Raw genomic sequence first — 21,800 nt, 5'->3', positions numbered from 1 at the left:
CCAATTTCCTTTAATGTCACTGAACAATCAAGAAATGAACGTACATAAAATAGCTCAAATAATATAATTTACAAACAAAAATGTTAAACCAGTATTGTATTACAAAATTATTTCAAAACTTTTATTGGGTCTACTCTTTCAATCTTTAGTTCAAAAGAGTATGCAAGAAAAAAATTAAACATAAATATTTAACATTAAATATTGTACTTTTTAAAAATCATATTTCAACAGATTAAAACAAAATTTGTTGGTATTTTTGAAATCAGCAGTTTTAGTCAAGTTAATTGGTCCAATATATAAAAGATGGCAGCATTATAGCTGAAGAAACATCAATCAGTGACGTAAATATGACTCAGATAGACGTTTGGCTCGTAAGAAATAGGATACAAGTAGAATTATACGCGGAAGAAACTAATCCCATTGACAGTATTTGTATGAGAAAAAGTAATGTAAAGATAACTCTATAATTTAAGTTTTACTAACTCAACTTTTGCTTTTAATAAATTATCATTTCAAATAGACCTTACTCACTATTTTAATTTTGAAATTCATCGCACAAAATACTAAAAAACAAATTACCAACATAATTACACGAATATTGGTATGTCTGTGATCATTTTTAACATATAAGCCTATGGTTTAGTGTGCTTCCGTTCACAACCGGTGCCACATGGTTCACATCTCACGGCCTCTTAACCCAATTGGTAAATGTTGGGTAGCGGAAGAATACAACAGACAAGTTACGAAGCCGGCACGGACGTTTAAGAGTTGCACTACTTTTGTTTAAACAACGGACACTGTTACAAGTGTAGGAGAAAATTTTAACTTTAAGAACTTAATTTTCTTTTTCTTTTTTTAACCGAAACTTATTTATTATGTCTTGGCAAGTATACGTTGATGATCATATTTGTTGTCAGATCCAGTGTAGGATAGCAGTTATTGCAGGACTTGATGGAGGAATATGGGCTAAACGAGAGAATGACCCAAATGCACAGGTAAGTTGTTGTTCCATCGTGTATGCTTAGTTGAAGAGCAAACTTCAATAATAATGCAGTCATAAATAGATTAATTTAATTATTTTTGTTTTTATACCATAAACTGGTTTACATTAACTTCTCTACGAAATATAACCTTTTTCTAAGCCATACAGGTCGACCTTACCTTGGTACTCTGTACTAGTGGTAGTTAGGGTAATCTACAGCTAGTAATACAATCAGTAAAGGAAATGGTTTTTGTGCTAGTGCCACTAAACTGATATTAATAATACCATATCTTAGTTTTGTAGCTGTATTAAACTTTTGAAAATGTGGTTATGATTATTCAAAACAGTTTTCTGTTGTGTATCAGTGCTAAAGTTTCTGTAAAACTAAAGAGAAATCAAAATTTCATTGCATTGGTTACAACTAAAGCAGAGAAAGTATCTACCAAACGAACAAAGAAAGGAATAATCAGCATCACTTTCCAAACCGTAATTGATGGTTTTTGCCAGGTCTAACTTTGTAAACATTTGGTGTTATTGTAGGGAGGATTCGCAGACTTGTTTTAAAGTTGTATGTAACCAAACAACTATTATTGGAAAGATGTATTCTGAACTATCATAGTTTTGTAAGAAAAAGCTATAATTCGATGACTTATTACATGTTAATTTGTGTTTATATTCGATTGTACACGTTCTCAAAATAGTTTGGAATGATAATTATTTATTTTTAAACAGTAACAGTAATTAACGAAAACTATAATCCAAAATATAAAGTAACTAAGAAAATACGCTTAAAAAGGTTTTGTGCTGTAATTACTGTGTACATTTGGATCGGTATCTGATAAGCAATAATTAGGGATTATTCTATCCACGTACTTGTCTTTCAGTTTTCGGTTTTGTTCATTTATTTTTCAGCACAAACTTCGAAGTTGGGTTATCTAAGCTCTCTCCACCGAGGGTATCGAAACTCAAGCTTTAGTGTATAAACCCTCACATTTATCGTTGAGTCACCAGCAAGTATTGTATTACACTGAGAAGCAAATATAGGTTTCAGGATTATAAGTCATGCCTAGTGACTTAGCTTGCTTGCACCTTTAATAGAAGGGAAGGGTGAATAAGACTGCCATTTTAATTTTTTTTATGTGGTTTTTACCAATTGAGATGAGTATCATGAAAAATAATTAAAGTAAATTCTTTATATTGTGAGTGTCATTTATATTAAACAAAGATTAGGCATACATTTTGTTTTAGAGCTATTTTATTTGTAAGATTGATCTAAAAGCTATAACTTAATCTAACATAAAATCCTGCGCTCTATTTCAGGTTTCAAAGACCTTCTCTTAATTCACAGAGACCCCAGTTGTTTCCATAGCTTCCCCAAAGGGAGCCTTTTCCCCCAAATAAACGTTGCTTGTGGTATCTAAACACGTGTGTCAGATTTGCTCCCGCCATATTGTGAAATATGAACACAGTGTTAAATATTGTGCTCGAGATCTCTAGGGGAGGGCCAGAAAAAAACATAATTACCATGTTAGATTCGGGTTCAGTGACCCAGAAAAGCTAGTGCTAGACTTCGTTATGCCTGGATGACATTCCGGGCGCGTTTTAGCTCCCCTGCTCCCTTGGTGTTAGGGGGAGGCGAAGCCATATAGACAGACACCTCCTGGCTACTTCAAGTCCGCGTGTCGAGTTTAATGCTGCAAGTTCGAAAACTTCGCAGACAGAGAAACAAATCCACAAAATGAATTTAAAATAAATGCAACATTTAAATAATTTAAATCATTATTTAACTGCTCCTGGCAGGGACCGGGAAGAACTTATACATGCTACACATTGTACATTAGAACGTGGGTACCAATCAGTGTGAAATAATGACGTATGTTTTCGTACGTTATTAGTGTTGGGTAAGACGGAGTATAATCAACTTGTCGTAAATCAAGCATATTCTAAAATTTTCTTTACATCTTTGAACGTAAATAATTTCTTTTTGCAGCGTATATCAGCTGTCTATAATTCCTTATTGATTGAAAATGCCTGGAATATCTTCTTTGTAAAAAAAATCAAATGTTTATTTCAGATCGAAGTTATTCAGAAGATAAAAAAAAATTAAGTGGAGTTTTGATTATTCGCATCCGTCCGTCAGTGTATTTATTAACGGGGGTTGAGTAAACAATAGCTACATGTATTCCTTCTAGATGGCAGCACGTCATAACTGATGGAATAATGGAGTAGCCGTTTCATCGAAAGGGACAGTTTATATTATTGTATTCTGTTTGTCGTCATTCTTATAGTTCTTTTAACTTTCATTATTTTAATTATTCGAGCTGTTTAAACTTGCAATGCTAATGTATTCTGTCTAGTAAACCTCCTTCTCAAAGTGTTTGTTGTTGAATAAAGTTATTATTTAAATGTATTGAATAATTTAGATTGAATATTAATTTTCTAAGTACGCAAAAATGGTAATTTGCATAGTAAATAAAAGTAACTTAAAATTACATGTGCCCCTATGTGGCACAGTGGCATGTCTGCCTATTTATATGCTAGAAACCGTGTTTTGATACTCGTGGTGGACTTAACAGTCATACCTCCCGTGTAGCTTTGTGCGAAATTTAAAAAAAAAAATCTTTTTAACGATTCAAAATAATTTACAAGTTAATATTCATAATACTTTTTCCATTGTTTGACTCATTGATCAGTATAAATGCCTGTTAAGTGATTACTTTAAGCAATATTGGAGCCTAGTGAATACGTACGTTAAAAATGTACATTGCTAAAAATGCTGCTTTTATATAAACCCTTACAAAATCCAGTTGGCCAGTGTTATACTGAGGAATACCTGAACATGATAATTAACATTAGACAACCTATTTATGTCATAGTAAAATTGTGTGATTTGATTATTTAACTCTCGAGCAACTTGTCTGTTATTTTTATGTTACAATATTTCATAGTAAATGCTAAGTACTGTTATTGTGAATACTGTTAAATTCAGTTTTCTAGGTAGTGGCATATTTCAAGTTAAAAGTTCTTTCACTAAGTGTTATGGCATTAGTCCTTTTGATGTATGGGATTTGTGATAACTCAGAAATATACAATAATGCTTCATCATATCTTCATATGCATTGACTGAGTAATAATATATTGTATGGATACCTAGACTCTTTATAAGTCTTGTTATAAATACTGTTCAATAAGTGTTTGTCTGTGCATTCATTGTAAAGCCAATGAGAACACTGTATGTTTCAAATAACAATTAATCCAAGGTTGGAGCTTGAGTGAGAGATTGTTCTAGTTGTGAAGAAAGTATTTCTTAGGTAGCAGGTTTTTTTTTAAGGTTTTAAAATATTTATTAAGAAACAGGATTGTCTAGAGTTAAGCATGTACCCTTGATACCGGTGAAGTAAATCTATTAACGTGTGCCAGTTCCATTACTCATAACAAGGTTGCATGAAGTATTGTCTAACCAAATATATAGAAGCATTGTCTTTCAAAGTATCATTCTGCCATATGAAAAGAGGTGTGTGTATGTTTGTAAACCACAAATTATTTTCAAGACTTATAAACTACAAACATATATTTGTAAATGTCAAAATATTGTAAGTAATCAGTAAATAGCACATAAACTATTCAGTAAATAATTAAGAGATTAAATAAACAATTGTTAAGCCAAATGATAGAATGGACATCATATTTATTTTTTAATATTTTAAACAGCTTTTCTGACCAAATAATTTACAAGAATAAGTTAATAGTACCAGTGCTACATATTCGTGTTTTCTATATAAACATAGAATTGCTACGTAAGTAAAAAACACATTCAAACCACTGTACACAGATTATATTGTAAGTATAATGTACATATATGTAAAGTCTTGGTTTTGGTACAATGCTTTGAAACTACAGACTCGGCAGGATATTGGTGTCAAACTGCAGAGAAGGAAAATCATTTTCAAACAGCTGTTAAATTACTTCCTTTTCTGCTTTTAGAAATACAATTGGAGCATGCTAAGGTTGAGAAATCAATATCACCATTTTGTCTTGAATCAAGTATATTAAAATGCTAAAAATAAATAGATACTGTCAGTCCCATAAAACTAGTGTATCATGTTAACAACTATTTCAAAAAGTGTTTCTTACTTGTCTAAAGCTATTACTACTGTTAAAATTTGTGTAATATGTTCAGAGCAGAGATAATAATTTATGATTACTTTTCAAGTACCAAACAGATTAAACATATAATTAGTATTACATTATACTCAGTTAATGTTTATTACAAATATATGTTAGGTAAAATTACCTATAGAGATACAAGGGAAACAACAACAGTACAAACACATTCTTATGCCTCGTTTTGAACAATATTTTCAAGTGTTGCTTCCAGTTTTCATCTATGCAGCCAAGTTTGAAAGATCCTAAACTTCATTGATTTCCTTTTTGGGGGTATTCTAAAATTTGAACTTGATCACCCCATCAGTTTTCATACAAGAGAACAGATCAGAGAGCAAAAAGAACCCTTTTAACTCCTATTTGGAGGTTTCAGTTTGAAAAGTTCCTAGATTTAAAATGGTATTATTTTTGAATATCTCTTAAATGTAATAAATAATTCCAGTTTTCAAGTAGATTTGGTTTGTATTTTAATATCATGCAAAATAACACGGTGGCTATCTGCATTAGCCGTCCATAATTTTGCAGAGTAAGACTAGAGGGAAGGCAGCTAGTCATCACCATCTACTGCAAACTCTTAGGCTGTTTTTTACAAATGAATAATGTTATTGACCATCACATTATAATGCCCCAACAGCTGAAAGGGCAAGCATGTTTGGTGCAATGGGGAATTAAATCCATGACTCTCAAATTACAAGTCAAGTACCACTTGGCCATGCCAGGCCCTTTCAAGTAGGTGAGAAAGTTTAAAACACAAGGTCTCCCAAAACCCTTTGATCCCCTATTTGTAAAGTCCAGAAAAAATTTATAAACAATTTTATTCTGTGAGAGTCAACAAATAGCCTAAATAGGTAAAGTGATATGTATAAACCATTGAGAATTGCCATAACAATAAGTTTTTGCTATACCAAATCAAAATATTCCTGTATTTAAGTAATTTTTGTAAGTATGATTTACTTGATAAAATATAAGAGCTAATTTACAGTAATGCTTTCTGTCACTAGAAATGTGTAATATTTCTATTTTTGATCCAGTTTTAATAGAGCAGATATTTAATCATTGTATAAAAAAACATGAATGGGGAATAAGAAATTCCTGTTATAGACCATAAAGTTACTTCTGTTAGAAGACTAAACTTTGTGAAATGTGTTTCAAAGAAATGTACATTTTCTGTAACAAATATTTGACTAAAGCATTTCTGTTGGAAGGGTGTCTGTAGGTTATTTAGATCAAAATGATCGTTTACATTGTTTCCTAGTCTTCATGTTTTCAGATATTGTTTATATTGTATTTAATTTGCACTTATGTCTCAGTACACTTTGCTTTCAGTTGTTGCTGATGGCAGAATAAATGTATTCCAGAATGTTCAACTTCTGTTAATAAAATGTTTTTAATCTTGCCACTGTCATTGCCTTAATAAGTGCACTTGATTTTCTCAAGTGTGAAAAATTGTCACCTTTTTCATATGAGTTTCTTTTGAAGCATAAGTGATTGAAATTTGTGTTCATAAGCTTAAAATCAACACTATATGTACATATGATTTTCTGTTTTTAATTAATACATTTTTAAACTTCTTTTATCTTGCTCAACAATTCTTAGAAAATATCTGATTATGGGTAACTTGTAAGCTGCTCTCTGTGTTATTTTATCAGATAACAGATTTAATTAATTGGTTGGATTTTCTGAGACATCCTTTTTAAAAATAACTGAATATTATTTATTTTCCTTCTCAGACTAAAAATAGAAATGTATTCATTGAAAATATCCAAATCCACCATACTATTATTTTATAAAAATAAATAAATTCAAGGTTATGAAATTTATGTGATAACTTCTAGTATTGTTTATTATTTTATTACAGTATCTATTACCTAATAAATATTCATGCTTTGTCAGTTTTTTTGTTTTATAGTGACTGATATAAATAGTTTTTCTGCTAAGTCTTGGAATCTGGTCAGTCTGGATAACATTAATACTGAACAATAGGTCTTATTACCAACAGTTTTAGAGAAAAGTGCAAATTAAATGCTGTTACAACTTGTCATAGGAATTCCCTATTGGCTGGTTAAGAACGAAATAATCAAAACCACCAATTTTATGGTAATAACTTATTTTACTTGTTTGCCTAAGAAGGACTGTGTTTTATCAATGTATACATCATGTTGTATTTGACTTCACCTTACATCAGATATGTACTAAAAAACACTAATATACATTTGTGACAGGTTTTATCAAAATTAATTGTGATTACTTAATGTACATATACATAATAATGGACTTAAGTTTTGTGAACTAGACAAAAAATATTATTATCATACACGTCTGATAAGATTTGTTTGCTTGAAATATTGCTCAGAGATAAATGTAGCTTTGTTTTTACATTATATCTGCTGTTGTTGATAATAGTAGATATTACTGTCTACACTCACTTAAGCTGATAGTGTAGTACAATAGTTTTCAATAGTCTTTATTTATTTTCAATACTCATACTAAGTTGCACAAAGTCTGTCCCTAATTTTGAACTGATACAACAGAAGGAATGTAATTAGCCAATAGCATCCACATTTGGCTCTTAGTCTACTCAGTCGAATGAAGGGATTTGACTGTACGTTATGGCAGTTATTTATGATAAGTCATTTGTTTATATTTATAGTACATTGGAAACTAAAGCTAACTTGTAGTAATGCCATTTACGTTCTTTAAGATGTACTATAGAAGTCTGGATTTGCATCTATTCACTGGCTTCAAGAGGATGAGATAACTTTCTTTTTTAATGACAAGTTTGTTTTGGTTTACTCCTTGCTGAATATTCCTTTATGTTCTAAATACATAGAACGGTTTTATTTATTGTTTTCATTCAAATGTTTCTGAAAGGAACATTCATTATTTGATGAGCAATCTTGTCTCTTGATTTTTTTCAGTTACTTTTTAACCAAATACATCAGGCATGGATTATTTTTAAATAACCATCAGGGTTGAAAAAATTTGCTTGCTGTTAAAAGCTTTAGTCTTTTATTTAAAATTGCTTTAATATTTGCTGTTATTCTCTATTACTGTATATTTGTAATAGAACTACATTGGTTCAAATTGGTTAGTTAAGGAGTGGCTTGTTTAAAGAGCCCATAAGCAAATTTTCATCCAAATGATCAGGAAATTTCAAGTGCACAACCGGTGTATGGTCATGTAAACCAACATGTGCAGTTTTGTTTGTCTTTTTTTTTTTTTAACAATAGTGTTTCTTATGAGACCAGGGGTGGTGCCAATTTCATTTTGGCAAGGGAGAGGTGAGCTAGAAAAATAATTTAGAAGAATACACTTTACTTTCGGCAGGCACACATACTGTAGTATTTAGAACGTGAACCAGTTTTAACAGTATTCCTTTTTTGTGAGATTTAGGAGCTTAAGTAACTTTTGGTAGCATCAGCCCCAGCCAGTCTTGTCCTAATTACCACACCTGTGTGTGAGTGAGTCAAGCTGTAACAGATGTGGTTGTTACTATTTTATTCTGTAGGTAAACTCACAAAGAAGTTAAATTTATATAATTATTCAGTGTCTCTAAATGATTATTGCCATATTTGGATTGAGGACATGTTTTATCCCCTGAGTTATTACTTCCCTTAACTCATTCAATAATATCTTGCATAAACAAGTAAATAACATTTTTTTCTGAGATGTGTTGTTACAATATTGGGGTTAAAAAAGTAAAGTAATTTTTTATGTACTATAACTTTAAAAAATGAAAGATACTGAGAAATGCTGATGGCCCTGTTATTTGTAAGCGTTGGAGAATAGCCCATTTTACTCTTTGTTACTTTAGTAGTATACTGACCTATTTTAACCTGTCATAACTTACTGGCCCATTTTACGTTTTAGTAGGTTACTAAACCATTTTATAATTTAGTAGTTTTACTGGACTACTCTATATTTCAGTAGTGTACTGGACTATTTATAATTTAGTAGCTTTACTGGACTATTTTATAACTTATTAGTGTACTGGACTATTTTATAATTTAATAGTTTTACTGGACTATTCTGTATTTTAGTAGTTTACTGGACTATTGTATTTTAGTAGTTTACTGGACTATTCTGTATTTTAGTAGTTTACTGGACTATTCTGTATTTTAGTAGTTTATTAGACTATTCTGTATTTCAGTTAGTGTACTGGACTATTCTGTGTTTCTGTTAGTGTACTGGACTATTCTGTATTTCAGTTAGTGTACTGATAATTCTATCACTTCCTTCTTTTCCATATTTGGAAATTGCCTTACTTTTTTTCATCTGTCTTTTATCATTGCTATTATATTATTAGTTTAGGCACATCTGTTATGTTTTTTAAATCATATTCATATGGCACAGTTTTGGACAAATTCAAAACATTCTTGAGTTGTTAAAAATCTTTAGTTAGCTTTTCCTTTTTACTTTAAATATTACACGTAAATGTAAACTCTCATTATAATAAAGTCAAATATGTACCTAGCAGTTTTGTCACAACAAAAGTTAAACTAGTGTTAGTTCAATTAGGTCCAAAACATAACAGGAAGGATAAATGGACTCCTTTAACAAGATTTGGTAATTCAATATCAAAAACACATCAATACAAGGGCATTTTCAATTAAACTTCTAGTACAAGAGACTATCAGTGTTGAGTGTGTTATCAGATACAAACCTTGTTACACAAACAGTTTATGTTACCTATCAGTGTTGAGTGTGTTATCAGGTATAAACCTTGTTAGACAAACAGTTTGTGTTATCTATCAGTGTTGAGTGTGTTATCATATACAAACCTTGTTACACAGTTTGTGTTATTCAATATATTATGGTTGTAAGCAATGAAAAAAAGTAATTCATTTTTGTAATAAAAAAAATCAAGATTAGAATTGACAGTTACTAGTGTGAAACAACTGTTATTAATATTAACAGTTACTAGTGTGAAACAACTGTTATTAATATTAACAGTTACTAGTGTGAAACAACTGTTGTTAGAATTAACAGTTACTAGTGTGAATCAACTGTTATTAATATTAACAGTTACTAGTGTGAAACAACTGTTGTTAATATTAACAGTTACTAGTGTGAAACAACTGTTATTAATATTAACAGTTACTAGTGTGAAACAACTGTTATTAATATTAACAGTTACTAGTGTGAAACAACTTTTATTACAGATAACTCCTAGTGAGCTCAAGTTCATAGTGGACAGTATGAGGACCAACCCCTCAGTGTTTGAAGAGAACGGTATCCATATTGGTGGAGAAAAATACATTTGTTTGAAAGCAGAAAACACCCTGCTTCGGGGAAGAAAGGGAAGTTCAGCACTTTGTGTGGTAGCCACAGAAAAGTGTAAGTTATACAGTTTTATTACTGGGTTTGTTGTTTTCACATAGTGGAAGTAATATATTTTCCAAAATATCTGATCAGATCCTTTCATTGATTCAAGTACCCTTGTGGTCATATTTAATTACAACTACTTTGTAGCAGTGCCTTCTGATAGTAGTTCCAAGTATTTAAGACACAGAGCAAAAGTAAACAGTTAGGTACTAAAGTGTAGTCGAGATTATTTGTGGTATTCAACATTTGGTAAAATGACTTCTAACTGTGAAAGGATTCCTTTCAGTCTGCTAATTGTTGTTTTTCTTCAAGAAACACATTCAATAATAATTTTCTGCAAACTATTTTTACACTGAAGATGTCACTATGTAAAGTAATAAGTGGTATTAATACATCCTGTAAACTTGTAGATCGCCAAGTGAAATTCCTAAATTGTAGCAGGAAGAAAAACCTATTAAATACTGATGCTCTCGCTATGTTAGTTTAGTTAACACCAGCAAAAAAAAAAAAAATGTTGGCAGTTGAATAATGAGAAAACAAGTGTCAGTAAAAACTGACCAAGCATAAATGATTCATCTGTTAGCGTATTCTTGTATAAAAATTCAAGACCATTGTTTCAACTAATTAATATTTTAAAAGTTAGTATACTACTTATAGAATAACATTTTAGTGATGGTCTGTTGATAATTAAAAAATAATAATAATAAACCCAAACTTGCAAGAGTGTCATTGTCATAGAAAGTGTGACGTAAAAATATTTTTCAGACCTATAAATAGTGCATGAACTGTGTTATTTATCAGAGGCTTATTGTATATGTAATCATACGATAGGAACTATAGTGATCATGCTCTCATGGTCACCAATCTCGTCAGCCAACAGTATTTTTGTGCTCAAGAAATATGTAAATAGTGAGATTATTTTTTGTTGTTTAAAGTTCCATGAGTTTTGTTTTTGTTGTATATGTGTTTGTTTCATTATTAGTTAGAAGCATAAGAGAAACAGTTTTGTTACTTTGAAATAGGAATAACATTGAAAAAGTTTAATTGTTTTGTTTTGTTTCAGGTTTAATTGCAGCAGGTACAATTGATGGAGTTCCGGCTGGTAATCTCAATATTGTCGTTGAAAAGCTAGGAGAATACTTGAGAGCATCTGGCTACTGAGTAAGCTCTTGTGATACATTTATGTTAGTTTAACTAACTGATGATTACACAAAAATCTTCCTTATCACTACTTACTGATTTTGGTTTTTGTAACACCATGTACATATTCTGTAGAGGATCTTGCACGTGATAGCATTAGTGCCGTTAAAAGTATTACGGTAAACATAAGGAGCATGTTTTCTGTAATTCAACCAAAAAACACTGACCTTCCCCACGCATAACATTCTTCGTATCATTACTGTTTAATAGTAGGTAAATGAATGTTGGGTGAAAAAAAAAATGTTAAAATAGAAAATTCTGTTTGTCTTGTATCCCTCATTCTTTAAACATACACATTGAATATGAGTAGCAACTGAAAGAAATATTTTCATATTCCAACTATTTCTAAGAAATCCAGTAAGTAACAATATTTTTATTGCCTTTGAAGTCCAATTCAGTTAAAACAGTTAAACAGAATTATAATTTATTATTTATTTCAACTTAAAGTTAAGTGATTATTAATTCTTTGAAACTTGTTTCATACATTATTCCAGATTTTGAGTTAAGAGTTGTAGTTGAACATATGAGAGGTTTAAGAATGTGTTGACATTTAATCTATTGTAAACTGCTTGTCAATATTTAAAAACAGATGACACATTTAGTTTTCATAGTGAAGGCCAAAGATCTATTTGCACAGGAACTAAAACACCATGTATCTCTAAATCTCAGATACAATTTGTTGTAGGAATATTGTCCACACACTTCACTTTGCTCAACTTATTATCATAATATCAATATCATTTTTTAGCTTTTCTGTCTTAACAGGCAATGTGGTATTGTTACATTACTTCAGGCTTAACATCAGTTGCTAGAATCACAGTTGCATTGAATTCAATAATCAGTGAGGTGTAAGAACAAAAGACACCCTCTGTATCACAGCTGAATGAGCTATATGAACCTCATGTCATGAATTAACCTCATCTTTAGTTTACTTGTTCTTCAATAATATTTCACTTGATGATTTTATTTCCTGTAAAAGTTTCCTCACAATAATATGTATCTGTTGTGAGCAAACTGTTATATTCCATATGATTCCATTTGAATGTTATTTAAAATAACATTAATTTTAAGTGTTTAATGTGTCTTTCTTATGATGCTTGTTTCCTAATGTTATTTTCTATCCTTTTTAGGTGTTTACATGTTCCTAAAACACAGTCTTCCATTTCCCACCAAGGTTTCCAGCACAAAAACTGTCTGTTTATTCAGTGACAACTGTGTTTCATAACAGCAGCCGTTCTTTTTCTGACCTCTTCAGTACTTACACTGGATTGAGTTCTGGACATGGGATGTGTGCTAGTCATGATACCAGAGATTTTTTAGAGGAAATGGAAGGAAATAAGTGTTTATTCATGCTCTAGGATGTCCTTGTCGTCCTCAGATATTTTGTATGTCTTATTACGTCGTGCTTCTGGAATTGAGCTTTGATAAACATATCTCTCAGCTTAAGTAACCAGTTTTCTAATAAGTAGGGTTCTTCAATAGTTTGACAGTCCACTGCCATGAAAATATTTATGTGAATCTTTTAATCTGTAATATTTCTTAATGTCAATTTTAAATTGTTTGTATCTCTGCTTTTTTAATCATTACTGGTGAATTATTTTTTATTATATTAAAATGATCTGAATTACCTTTGCCATTAAGTGCTTCATAATTATAGCGTGTGTGTAAAAAAAAAAAAAAAAAAAATAGTTCATAACATGAGCAGCTTCAGTATGTATGTTCTCTAGAATGCATAATATATTCCTTGTGCCAATGGCTATTATCATCTGTACTAGAATACCTTGTACAGTGTTTGGTATTAAGCTTTCTGGGTATCATAATTCAATAAATCTTCATTCCAGTGAAAGATCCACATTTTTGTAACTTTTTCTTTCCCAGGATATTCTACACTCAGTTCAAAATATCTTAACTGTTGCTAAAAATAATCGTGAACAGTATGACAGTCCAGGGGAGGTTGACAAATAACATTTACCTTCCTAAAAGTCACAGGCATATTGCCAGAAACCGTGTGTTCAGAAGAATCGAATCCATTTATCATGTTGAGCATTTCAGGATATTGTACTAAAACACTAAAGAATACATAAAAATGTCTCACGGCAAAGTATTTTTATTTCGAGAACACTTTCTTTTCACAATGAAAATTCTAAGATTAAAGATGTCTTCCAAGATCACACACTTGTATAATTTGCTTTCTTACCTACAAAGTTTTGTTGCATCATTTCATTTGTAGTATCAAAAATATGTTACAGTTATAATCAAGCTTATATTATCATAAAATATTAAGCATTTTTGCAAAGGTCAGATTGTCATATAATGATTTATTTGTTAATCTAATGAAGTCAGAGATGTAGAAACTCTAAACATATGTTCACAGGAACTTTTAATTTTAATTGAAATGTTACAGTAGTAAAGTTGTAAATGACAGTTGCTTTTTGAAGAACTTAAAACATTTCTCCAGAATTTTCATTGTTCTGTTTTTTGACTTACGTTTGTAGCCTAAGAACACATTCCCAAATTTTAAAACCTGATATTAAGAAAAAACCTTTTTGCCTTCTAAGTTGTATTTTTGTGAACCCTACATTTTGGTGGCCTTAGTAATCTTTATTCTAAATATTTCTGTTTTAATGTCTAAGAAAGGGTGAACTTCAATTTGTAAATCCTGGAGAAGTACTAATTTTATGCTATCAGTTCTTAAAAGTAATAAGTTACATACAGAGATGAGATTTTCCCTTTTTTTTTTTTTTTGTTCCCCCACAGTGAAAAATGCCATGTTTGTGGTTCTTAGTAATGCAATTCAGTTTTCAGACCCTATTCAAGTTGTATTTGTTTTAATTACCCACAAGTACTAAATTTAACTGTAAAATAATCCACAACATGAACATTTAGGACTTGAATTATGACTGAACAATAGGAAGCTTTATTACTTGTTGCCAAGGGTAGTGAAAGACGTTCACTGCTCCAGAACAGGTTAAGATACTAGGACAGGTATTGTCAAAAACATAACCTGTTCAGTGTTGACTGGTTTAAGAGCTATCAGTTTCTAATAATATTGAAATTTGACCTTGTAGAATATTTTACCATCATATACCACATTATTTCTATTGTGCATCAACTCTTTAACCACAAGATTACGTTAAAACGTGGTCCTTCATTTTTTTTAGTTCACTCACTTGTTCCAAGTGTGGTATACATACTAAGTCATTTCAAATCTTTCTATAAACATCTATGTAAATGATTTTAATTACAACTTCTTGGTGTGGCTGTGATTTGACTGATTAAAAGTAATTGCTATCCTGATTTAGCCCTGTGAATTTGCTGGATTTGTGGGTGATAATAGGATGATTTCAGTAAGTTCCAATTATATTTTACTGTGACATACATATGAGAAGTAAAGTGAAATACTGGGGCCAGGCCTCACTAAATACTTTACTTTCAATTTATACCAATGTTGCACATGCACCAGCAAATTTCACAAATGTTGTATTAAATACAGTACTGCAGTGGCTCATCAATATTTGTGGAGGAAATATAGTTTGAATCAACAATATTAACAAAACTACAAAAAACAAATTTTTCAGGGGGTGTCCCTCAGACCCTTCGCTAAAACACTATCACCAGCAGCAATCTGTACTCGTATACTGTATCACCAGCAGCAATCTGTACCGATATACCATATCACCAGCAGCAATCTGTACTGATATACCTTATCACCAGCAGCAGTCTGTACTGATATACCATATCACCAGCAGCTTATGAAAAGTTATAATAAATTATACAAGTTAAGCCTGGAGAAGTTCTAGATTTATTCCCAGCTTATGAAAAGTGATAATAAATTATACAAGTCAAGCCTGGAGAAGTTCTAGATTTATAAACAGCTTATGAAAAGTGATAATAAATTATACAAGTTAAGCCTGGAGAAGTTCTAGATTTATTCCCAGCTTATGAAAAGTGATAATAAATTATACAAGTTAAGTCTGGAGAAGTCCTAAATTTATTCTCAGCTTATAAAAGTAATATAATACATACATTAAGCCTGGAAATGTACTTCAATGTCTGTTACCAACTCTTTAAAAGTTTGTTGTTTCTCCGTAATAGAAGGAATTTTGTAAACGTTTTTTGAGGACAACTAGGAGAAAAATAATACATCCACTGTTTTTATTAATATAATAAAGAAAAATGTTTTCTATTACTTAGTTGTGATTAGCCAGCTTTGTTTTCTCTTTGCAACTTTTGTTGCTTCCAGTTGTGATATTTTGTTTGTAATAGGTTCAATCTCACATTCACATGCTTTTTTCAGAGAACCTGATGAAGGATGCAGAAGTTTATATCACATCTTGGGATTTGCGTCCAATTCTAAGTTGAAATATTAGGGAATTTGACATCATTAAATATAGAATTATTTTTCCTACTTATAAAATAAATATAAGCTTACTTAATTGCTATAAGTAACAAATATAAAGTTCCATTTACATATTTGTAAATAAAAAATGGTGCTCTTTAAATGTATAAACTTTCTATTAAGCAAACTGCATGTATTTTCAACACTATTTTCCTACTTGGGTTGGCCACTGGGCATCCTGGAGGGTGTGTTCAGCAGGTCACAAATCCTTTCTGCCTTGACCCTTCCAGTCAACAGGAGGTCAAGTGTACTTTTGCTAATGTTGCTAGTGATTGGCTGATTCCTGTGACATCTGTCTGGGCCTTTATTGTGGCTGTCATGAGAGATGCCAAAAGGGGTCCTGAGGCTGAGAATTCTATCTACTTCTGAATGCATGAGAGGCTCTCTGGTGTGCTGATTGCTGACAAAAGAGTGTTATATCTTGAGGAAAGAGTGACCTCTGGTCTGTTGGTTCTGCTGTTACTGCAAGTTGATCAGCCTTTACATTATACTCGACATCAGTATGACCTGGAACATACACAAAGGTGGACGATTTATCATGGAATAAAGGTGCAACCTCTCTCCACCCATCATGTAGCCAGCCACTCTGGATTCTGCAACACTGCCATGGATTCGGTGGCAAACACAACTGTGGTGAAATCGGTATTTTCCTAACTGTATGATACTAAATGTTAAGGTAGTTTTACTCATAATCGAGAGCTAGCTGCCTCCTCAGTTGTATTTACTTACACATTTTAAAATATCTGTATGTTTATTTGCATATTAAACACAAGTTTATCTACGACTAGGGGCAGATGTGGGTCATTTGGTAGCAAGTCTTGACTGTGAATCTGTAGCAAAATCATGCTTTGGAGTTGTGGGTATATTAATTATAAGAGTGACTGTCAAATCCCACTGTTCAATCATACAAAAAAAGTCAAAGAACTGGTGATAGGTGCAATTGACTGACTGTCTTCTCATCAGTCTTTTAATTCATAATTAGGGATAGCTATGTGTAGATAGCCCTTGTGAAACTGAAACAATTATCTAGGTTCTTTTATAATTAGTTGTGATTTTTTTTTAAATGATGTTTCTTAGATTTTAGTTTTTGTGACTCATTCTTGATGATGAGAAAATGACCTAGGAAGGTCAAAACGTTGTTTCTTCTCTGCTTATCAATTAAGGTTTTAATACCCATACCAGCCATTCTGAGATGCATTGTTTTGACTCAGTTTTACAGCCCAACCACATAACTACATACGTTTTCGAATTTTAAAACTATTGTATTGATAAATAGCTTCGTGACTTCTGTTCAAAATAAACTTTCAAAGGACATGATGAACAGTCCAGGTTATACAAGTCATTATTCCAGCAATGCCTTTGTTTCTTTGTTGTATTTTTTAAGTGCAAATCAATGCAATGAGCTAACTGTATTGTGCTTACCACGAGTATTGAAATTCTGTGTTTATAATCATAAGCCTTCAAGCTTATTGAGGAGTCATAAGTAGCTATGTTTTGTTGCTTGTTTGTCTTATTTAATTTTTAATGTTTTTTGTTTTTCTCAATGAAGACAAGCCCATTAACAAATAGCCATGTACCGCCATGATGCTTTTGGTTTGAGCTACTGCTTATGTTAATTCAGCAATTAAATTTCCAGTGCAACACTTATGATGTTTATATTAAAACATTATTTGAATGAAAAACAAATGTAAGTCGTATGGTATGTTAATTTTTTAAAATAAAATTGCTTTTAACTTCCACGTGAAAGCCATTGTTTCAGCACTTGTGAGTTACTGTTTTTAACACTTCTTACTGATACACATCTGATGATTTAGACTACCACTCACGTTACAAAGCAACTCTGAATGTGGTAAGAATTTGTCATTTGTTACATTGGCGGTGTTCCAAAATATTTCATGATGCTTTACTTAAGGTAATGTGCTGGCCTGAGCAAATGTTAGCTGTATTTAATCTCAATTCTATCTTCAATTAATAACAATTGACCGACTAAAAAACAGTAAAACACACCTACATTATAATGCTATTTCACCACTGATGAATCTCGGTTAGGACAGTCCATCTGTATCAAAACCAAGACCTGTTTGTATGAAAAACATGACAAATAGCAGACTCGTTGCTCCATTAAATGGTCTCTCAACATTCTTCAAAACTCAAGACACCATACCTCCCTGAGTGACAGATGAAAAACAACCTTTCCATAAACTCTTAGATCCTGGAACTTCTAGTGCTGATGTAACAGATAGCATGCCGATGTGCAAGTTTGTTTCTCATTTTTCGAAGTTTGCATGAGTTAACGTGATGAAAGCTGAGCATTGTTGTTAATGCTTTCTCAAGAGAACATGCAAGTGAGTAAGTTGTCTGAAATGTATCAACACTTACCATGGTCACACTTTCGTCAGCACATTATTTACAGAGGATACGAGTGCTGAGTAGATTCGAGAAACGTATCAACACTTACCATGGTCACACTTTCGTCAGCACATTATTTACAGAGGATACGAGTGATGAGTAGATTCGATAAACGTATCAACATTTACCATGGTCACACTTGTCAGCACATTATTTACAGAGGATACGAGTGCTGAGTAGATTCGAGAAACGTATCAACATTTACCATGGTCACACTTGTCAGCACATTATTTACAGAGGATACGAGTGCTGAGTAGATTCGATAAACGTATCAACATTTACCATGGTCACACTTGTCAGCACATTATTTACAGAGGATACGAGTGCTGAGTAGATTCGATAAACGTATCAACATTTACCATGGTCACACTTGTCAGCACATTATTTACAGAGGATACGAGTGCTGAGTAGATTCGAGAAACGTATCAACACTTACCATGGTCACACTTTCGTCAGCACATTATTTACAGAGGATACGAGTGCTGAGTAGATTCGAGAAACGTATCAACACTTACCATGGTCACACTTTCGTCAGCACATTATTTACAGAGGATACGAGTGCTGAGTAGATTCGAGAAACGTATCAACACTTACCATGGCCACACTTTCGTCAGCACATTATTTACAGAGGATACGAGTGCTGAGCATATTCGAGAAATGTATCAACACTCTTACCATAGTCAATTTTTTTTTCACCAAATAATCTTTTGAAAAATTATAGAGTAAGTAGGTAGGATGGCAGAAATGTTTGCATCTATCCTAATGCCATTTATGCCATTCATCTTTGAATATCCATGAGTTCCTTCCCTTTAGATATCTTGACTTCATTTGATCATCTGTAGTAGCTATTACATTCAAACTTCCATACAGCAGGTCAACATTGCATTAAATGAAAACAGGCCCATTAAAAAAATTGGAGATGTGCTTTCCTGGTACTTTTGGTTAGATGGTTTAAGATTTTATCGTGTATATAATGTTATTAAAAACTAATCAGTAAGACACTGTTGTTGCTGATCAAAGGGGAAAACCTTTACGTATTTACATCAAAAATAACGTGATACTTTTATAAATTAATATTTAAAAAAATGCAGATGTCACTTTTGTTTCACTGTGAATGTACCTGATTCGTATGAACTTGATCCATACATTATACTGGGAAAAAAAAAAATCTAAAATAGTATCTTCAGAAACTTTAAAATAAAGTTGTTTCAGTATCTACACCTAGAACTGTTGTTTTCTTATTGAAAAAATAGCGTTTTAAGCTGAAGTAGCCACCCAATGACACAGCAGCATGTCTTCCGACTTACCCCACTAGAAACTGGGCTTCGATACCCATGGTAGGCAGAGCACAGATAGCCCATTGTGTATTTTTGTACTTAAATCCAAACAAACTAATTTGTCTTAATATGCTGCTTCTCTCTATAGCTCTTACCGTTGCTAATTTTTACCATCTATTCAGACTTATATTACAAGAGTTAAACATGATTTACATGTTTATCAATAATTTATTTTCACTAATGAGACTGTTATCGGATAAAAACTGGTTTGATCTACCTATGAAACTATAGAGATAACGAGTGACTTCTTTTGGTCTAGTAGTATGTTAAAGAAAAGCTGCATATACTAGCATTTGTTTCATAAATTTAGACTAACACCCGATACATACACAGATTTTTTTATTGTTTGAGATATGCTTAATTTCAATATTTACGAACTTAAGAAGCTAAAATCTGGGGTTCGATTTCCCGTGAAGTTCACAGTGCAGACATACAGCGTGTTGTGTAGCTTTGCACTAATACAGCAACAGCTATTTTCAAAACTTTAACATATTTGACCTATATTTGCTGTGGTCGTTTGTTGTTAAACACAATGGTGTATCTGTGCTGTGCCAACCACAAGTATCGAAACCTGGTTTTTAAAGTCATAGCCTTCAAACTTGCCGTGGAGCTGTAGGTAATTTATTTTTAGTATAATTGCTGATGTATTTTTAGTCGAACCTCATAATAAATGTCAATGATATAAATGTGTGTCATTAATAACGTAATTCCTTATTTCCAGTTCTGGGACACACAACACCTACATTAATCACGACTCAAATAACTTACATATTAGTGTTATTTTCAGCATATCCTTCTAATTAAAATACTTTCTAACAGTGTCATGCTTGTCCTACCTGCATGTAAGAGCATTTATCTTTGAGAAGTGAGAACAGTGTTTTCTAAGATTGACAACATTCCCAGCATCCTCCTCGGGGCCATTGATTACTCCTGCGGGTTGGAGAGTAACGTTACAGTTAAATTAGTGGCGTCGTTACTTGTACCCATTTATAGCATCCCAGCTTTCCTGGATCTGCGTGCCTTTTCACACTTTCCAAAAACAGCATGGTATTGGTTCAAACTCCCAACGTAAACATCACATCAAGGGACGAATCTCCGTTGGCAGAATGAAACTATGTTAGAACATGGGACGTCACAGGGACTCTTTACCTAACTTTTCTTTTTTTCTTTTACTATTTATTTTTAAAAGGAACTAAAAAAACGAGAAAATTATTACCGATTTACAACGAGTCTCGAAAATAACGCGTGGCAATATATTGAGACGATCCCTCTGCTAAAATTCACGGAATAAAAAAGCTTGATAAATATAAATTATCTTTTATTTAACTATCTCGAGTAAATTAATATAACTTCCTGACTGTGTAGTACACATATATTGTCTTCGTCATTATAAATATGGGAAGCTGCAGACGTACTTCGCTTTCTCTTCGGGGAGGCTTCGCATTTTTATTGGGTTGTAAAAAAAAGTGTCAACTTAACTCGAGCCACGAACAATGTTGACAGCTGCAATACCTCCTACACTTTTAGAATATATGTGATGTTTCACCGACTTTATTATACGTTTAATATCACTGTTTTTTATTTTTGAAAGCGTCACATGTTCACACTTCTCCCCACATTTCGTCATCTCTGATTGCACATCACCTTCACATTGCCTGACGATAACTATGTTTTTAGGATTACTCCTCTTCTTTGTTACAAATTTAATATCCATTTGTTCTTTTTTTTCTACATTTTCTGTTAACCTGATAAACACTTCACCGTATACCTTTCTCCATAAAACAGGTAAATTTCTTGCTGTGTATTTTTCCCTATAAGCCCCCCAGTGGATCAGCTGTATGTCTGTGGACTTACAACGCTAAAAACCGGGTTTCGATACCTGCGGTGGGCAGAGTACAGATAACCCATTGTGCTTAACCGGGTTTTGATACCTGTGGTGGGCAGAGTACAGATAACCCATTGTGCTTAACCGGATTTCGATACC

At 32.2% G+C, this 21,800-nt stretch overlaps 1 protein-coding gene across 1 annotated transcript; it reads left to right on the top strand.

The window, feature by feature from the left end:
• Window positions 1-696: 696 nt before the first annotated feature.
• Window positions 697-13,517, top strand: LOC143256597 (uncharacterized). Its single transcript, XM_076513998.1, has 4 exons — window positions 697-995; window positions 10,309-10,483; window positions 11,535-11,632; window positions 12,802-13,517. The coding sequence occupies exons 1-3, from the start codon at window positions 876-878 to the stop codon at window positions 11,630-11,632; spliced, it is 393 nt and encodes a 130-aa protein (XP_076370113.1). The 5' UTR covers window positions 697-875; the 3' UTR covers window positions 12,802-13,517.
• The last annotated feature ends 8,283 nt before the right edge of the window (window positions 13,518-21,800 follow it).

The sequence above is a fragment of the Tachypleus tridentatus genome, chromosome 7, assembly GCF_004210375.1.
Source record: "Tachypleus tridentatus isolate NWPU-2018 chromosome 7, ASM421037v1, whole genome shotgun sequence".
In the NCBI taxonomy this organism is placed as follows: domain Eukaryota; kingdom Metazoa; phylum Arthropoda; class Merostomata; order Xiphosura; family Limulidae; genus Tachypleus; species Tachypleus tridentatus.
Note: the sequence above shows the minus strand (reverse complement) of the source record. Positions and strands in the feature narration are given on the sequence as shown.

What these genes read in the sequence shown, in the direction of transcription:
- LOC143256597 (XM_076513998.1), top strand. Translation starts at nt 876, where the DNA reads ATGTCTTGGCAAGTATACGTTGATGATCATATTTGTTGTCAGATCCAG. An exon ending in AGAATGACCCAAATGCACAG is followed by an intron (nt 996 to 10,308) that starts GTAAGTTGTTGT and finishes CTTTTATTACAG; the next exon opens with ATAACTCCTAGTGAGCTCAA. An exon ending in TGTGGTAGCCACAGAAAAGT is followed by an intron (nt 10,484 to 11,534) that starts GTAAGTTATACA and finishes GTTTTGTTTCAG; the next exon opens with GTTTAATTGCAGCAGGTACA.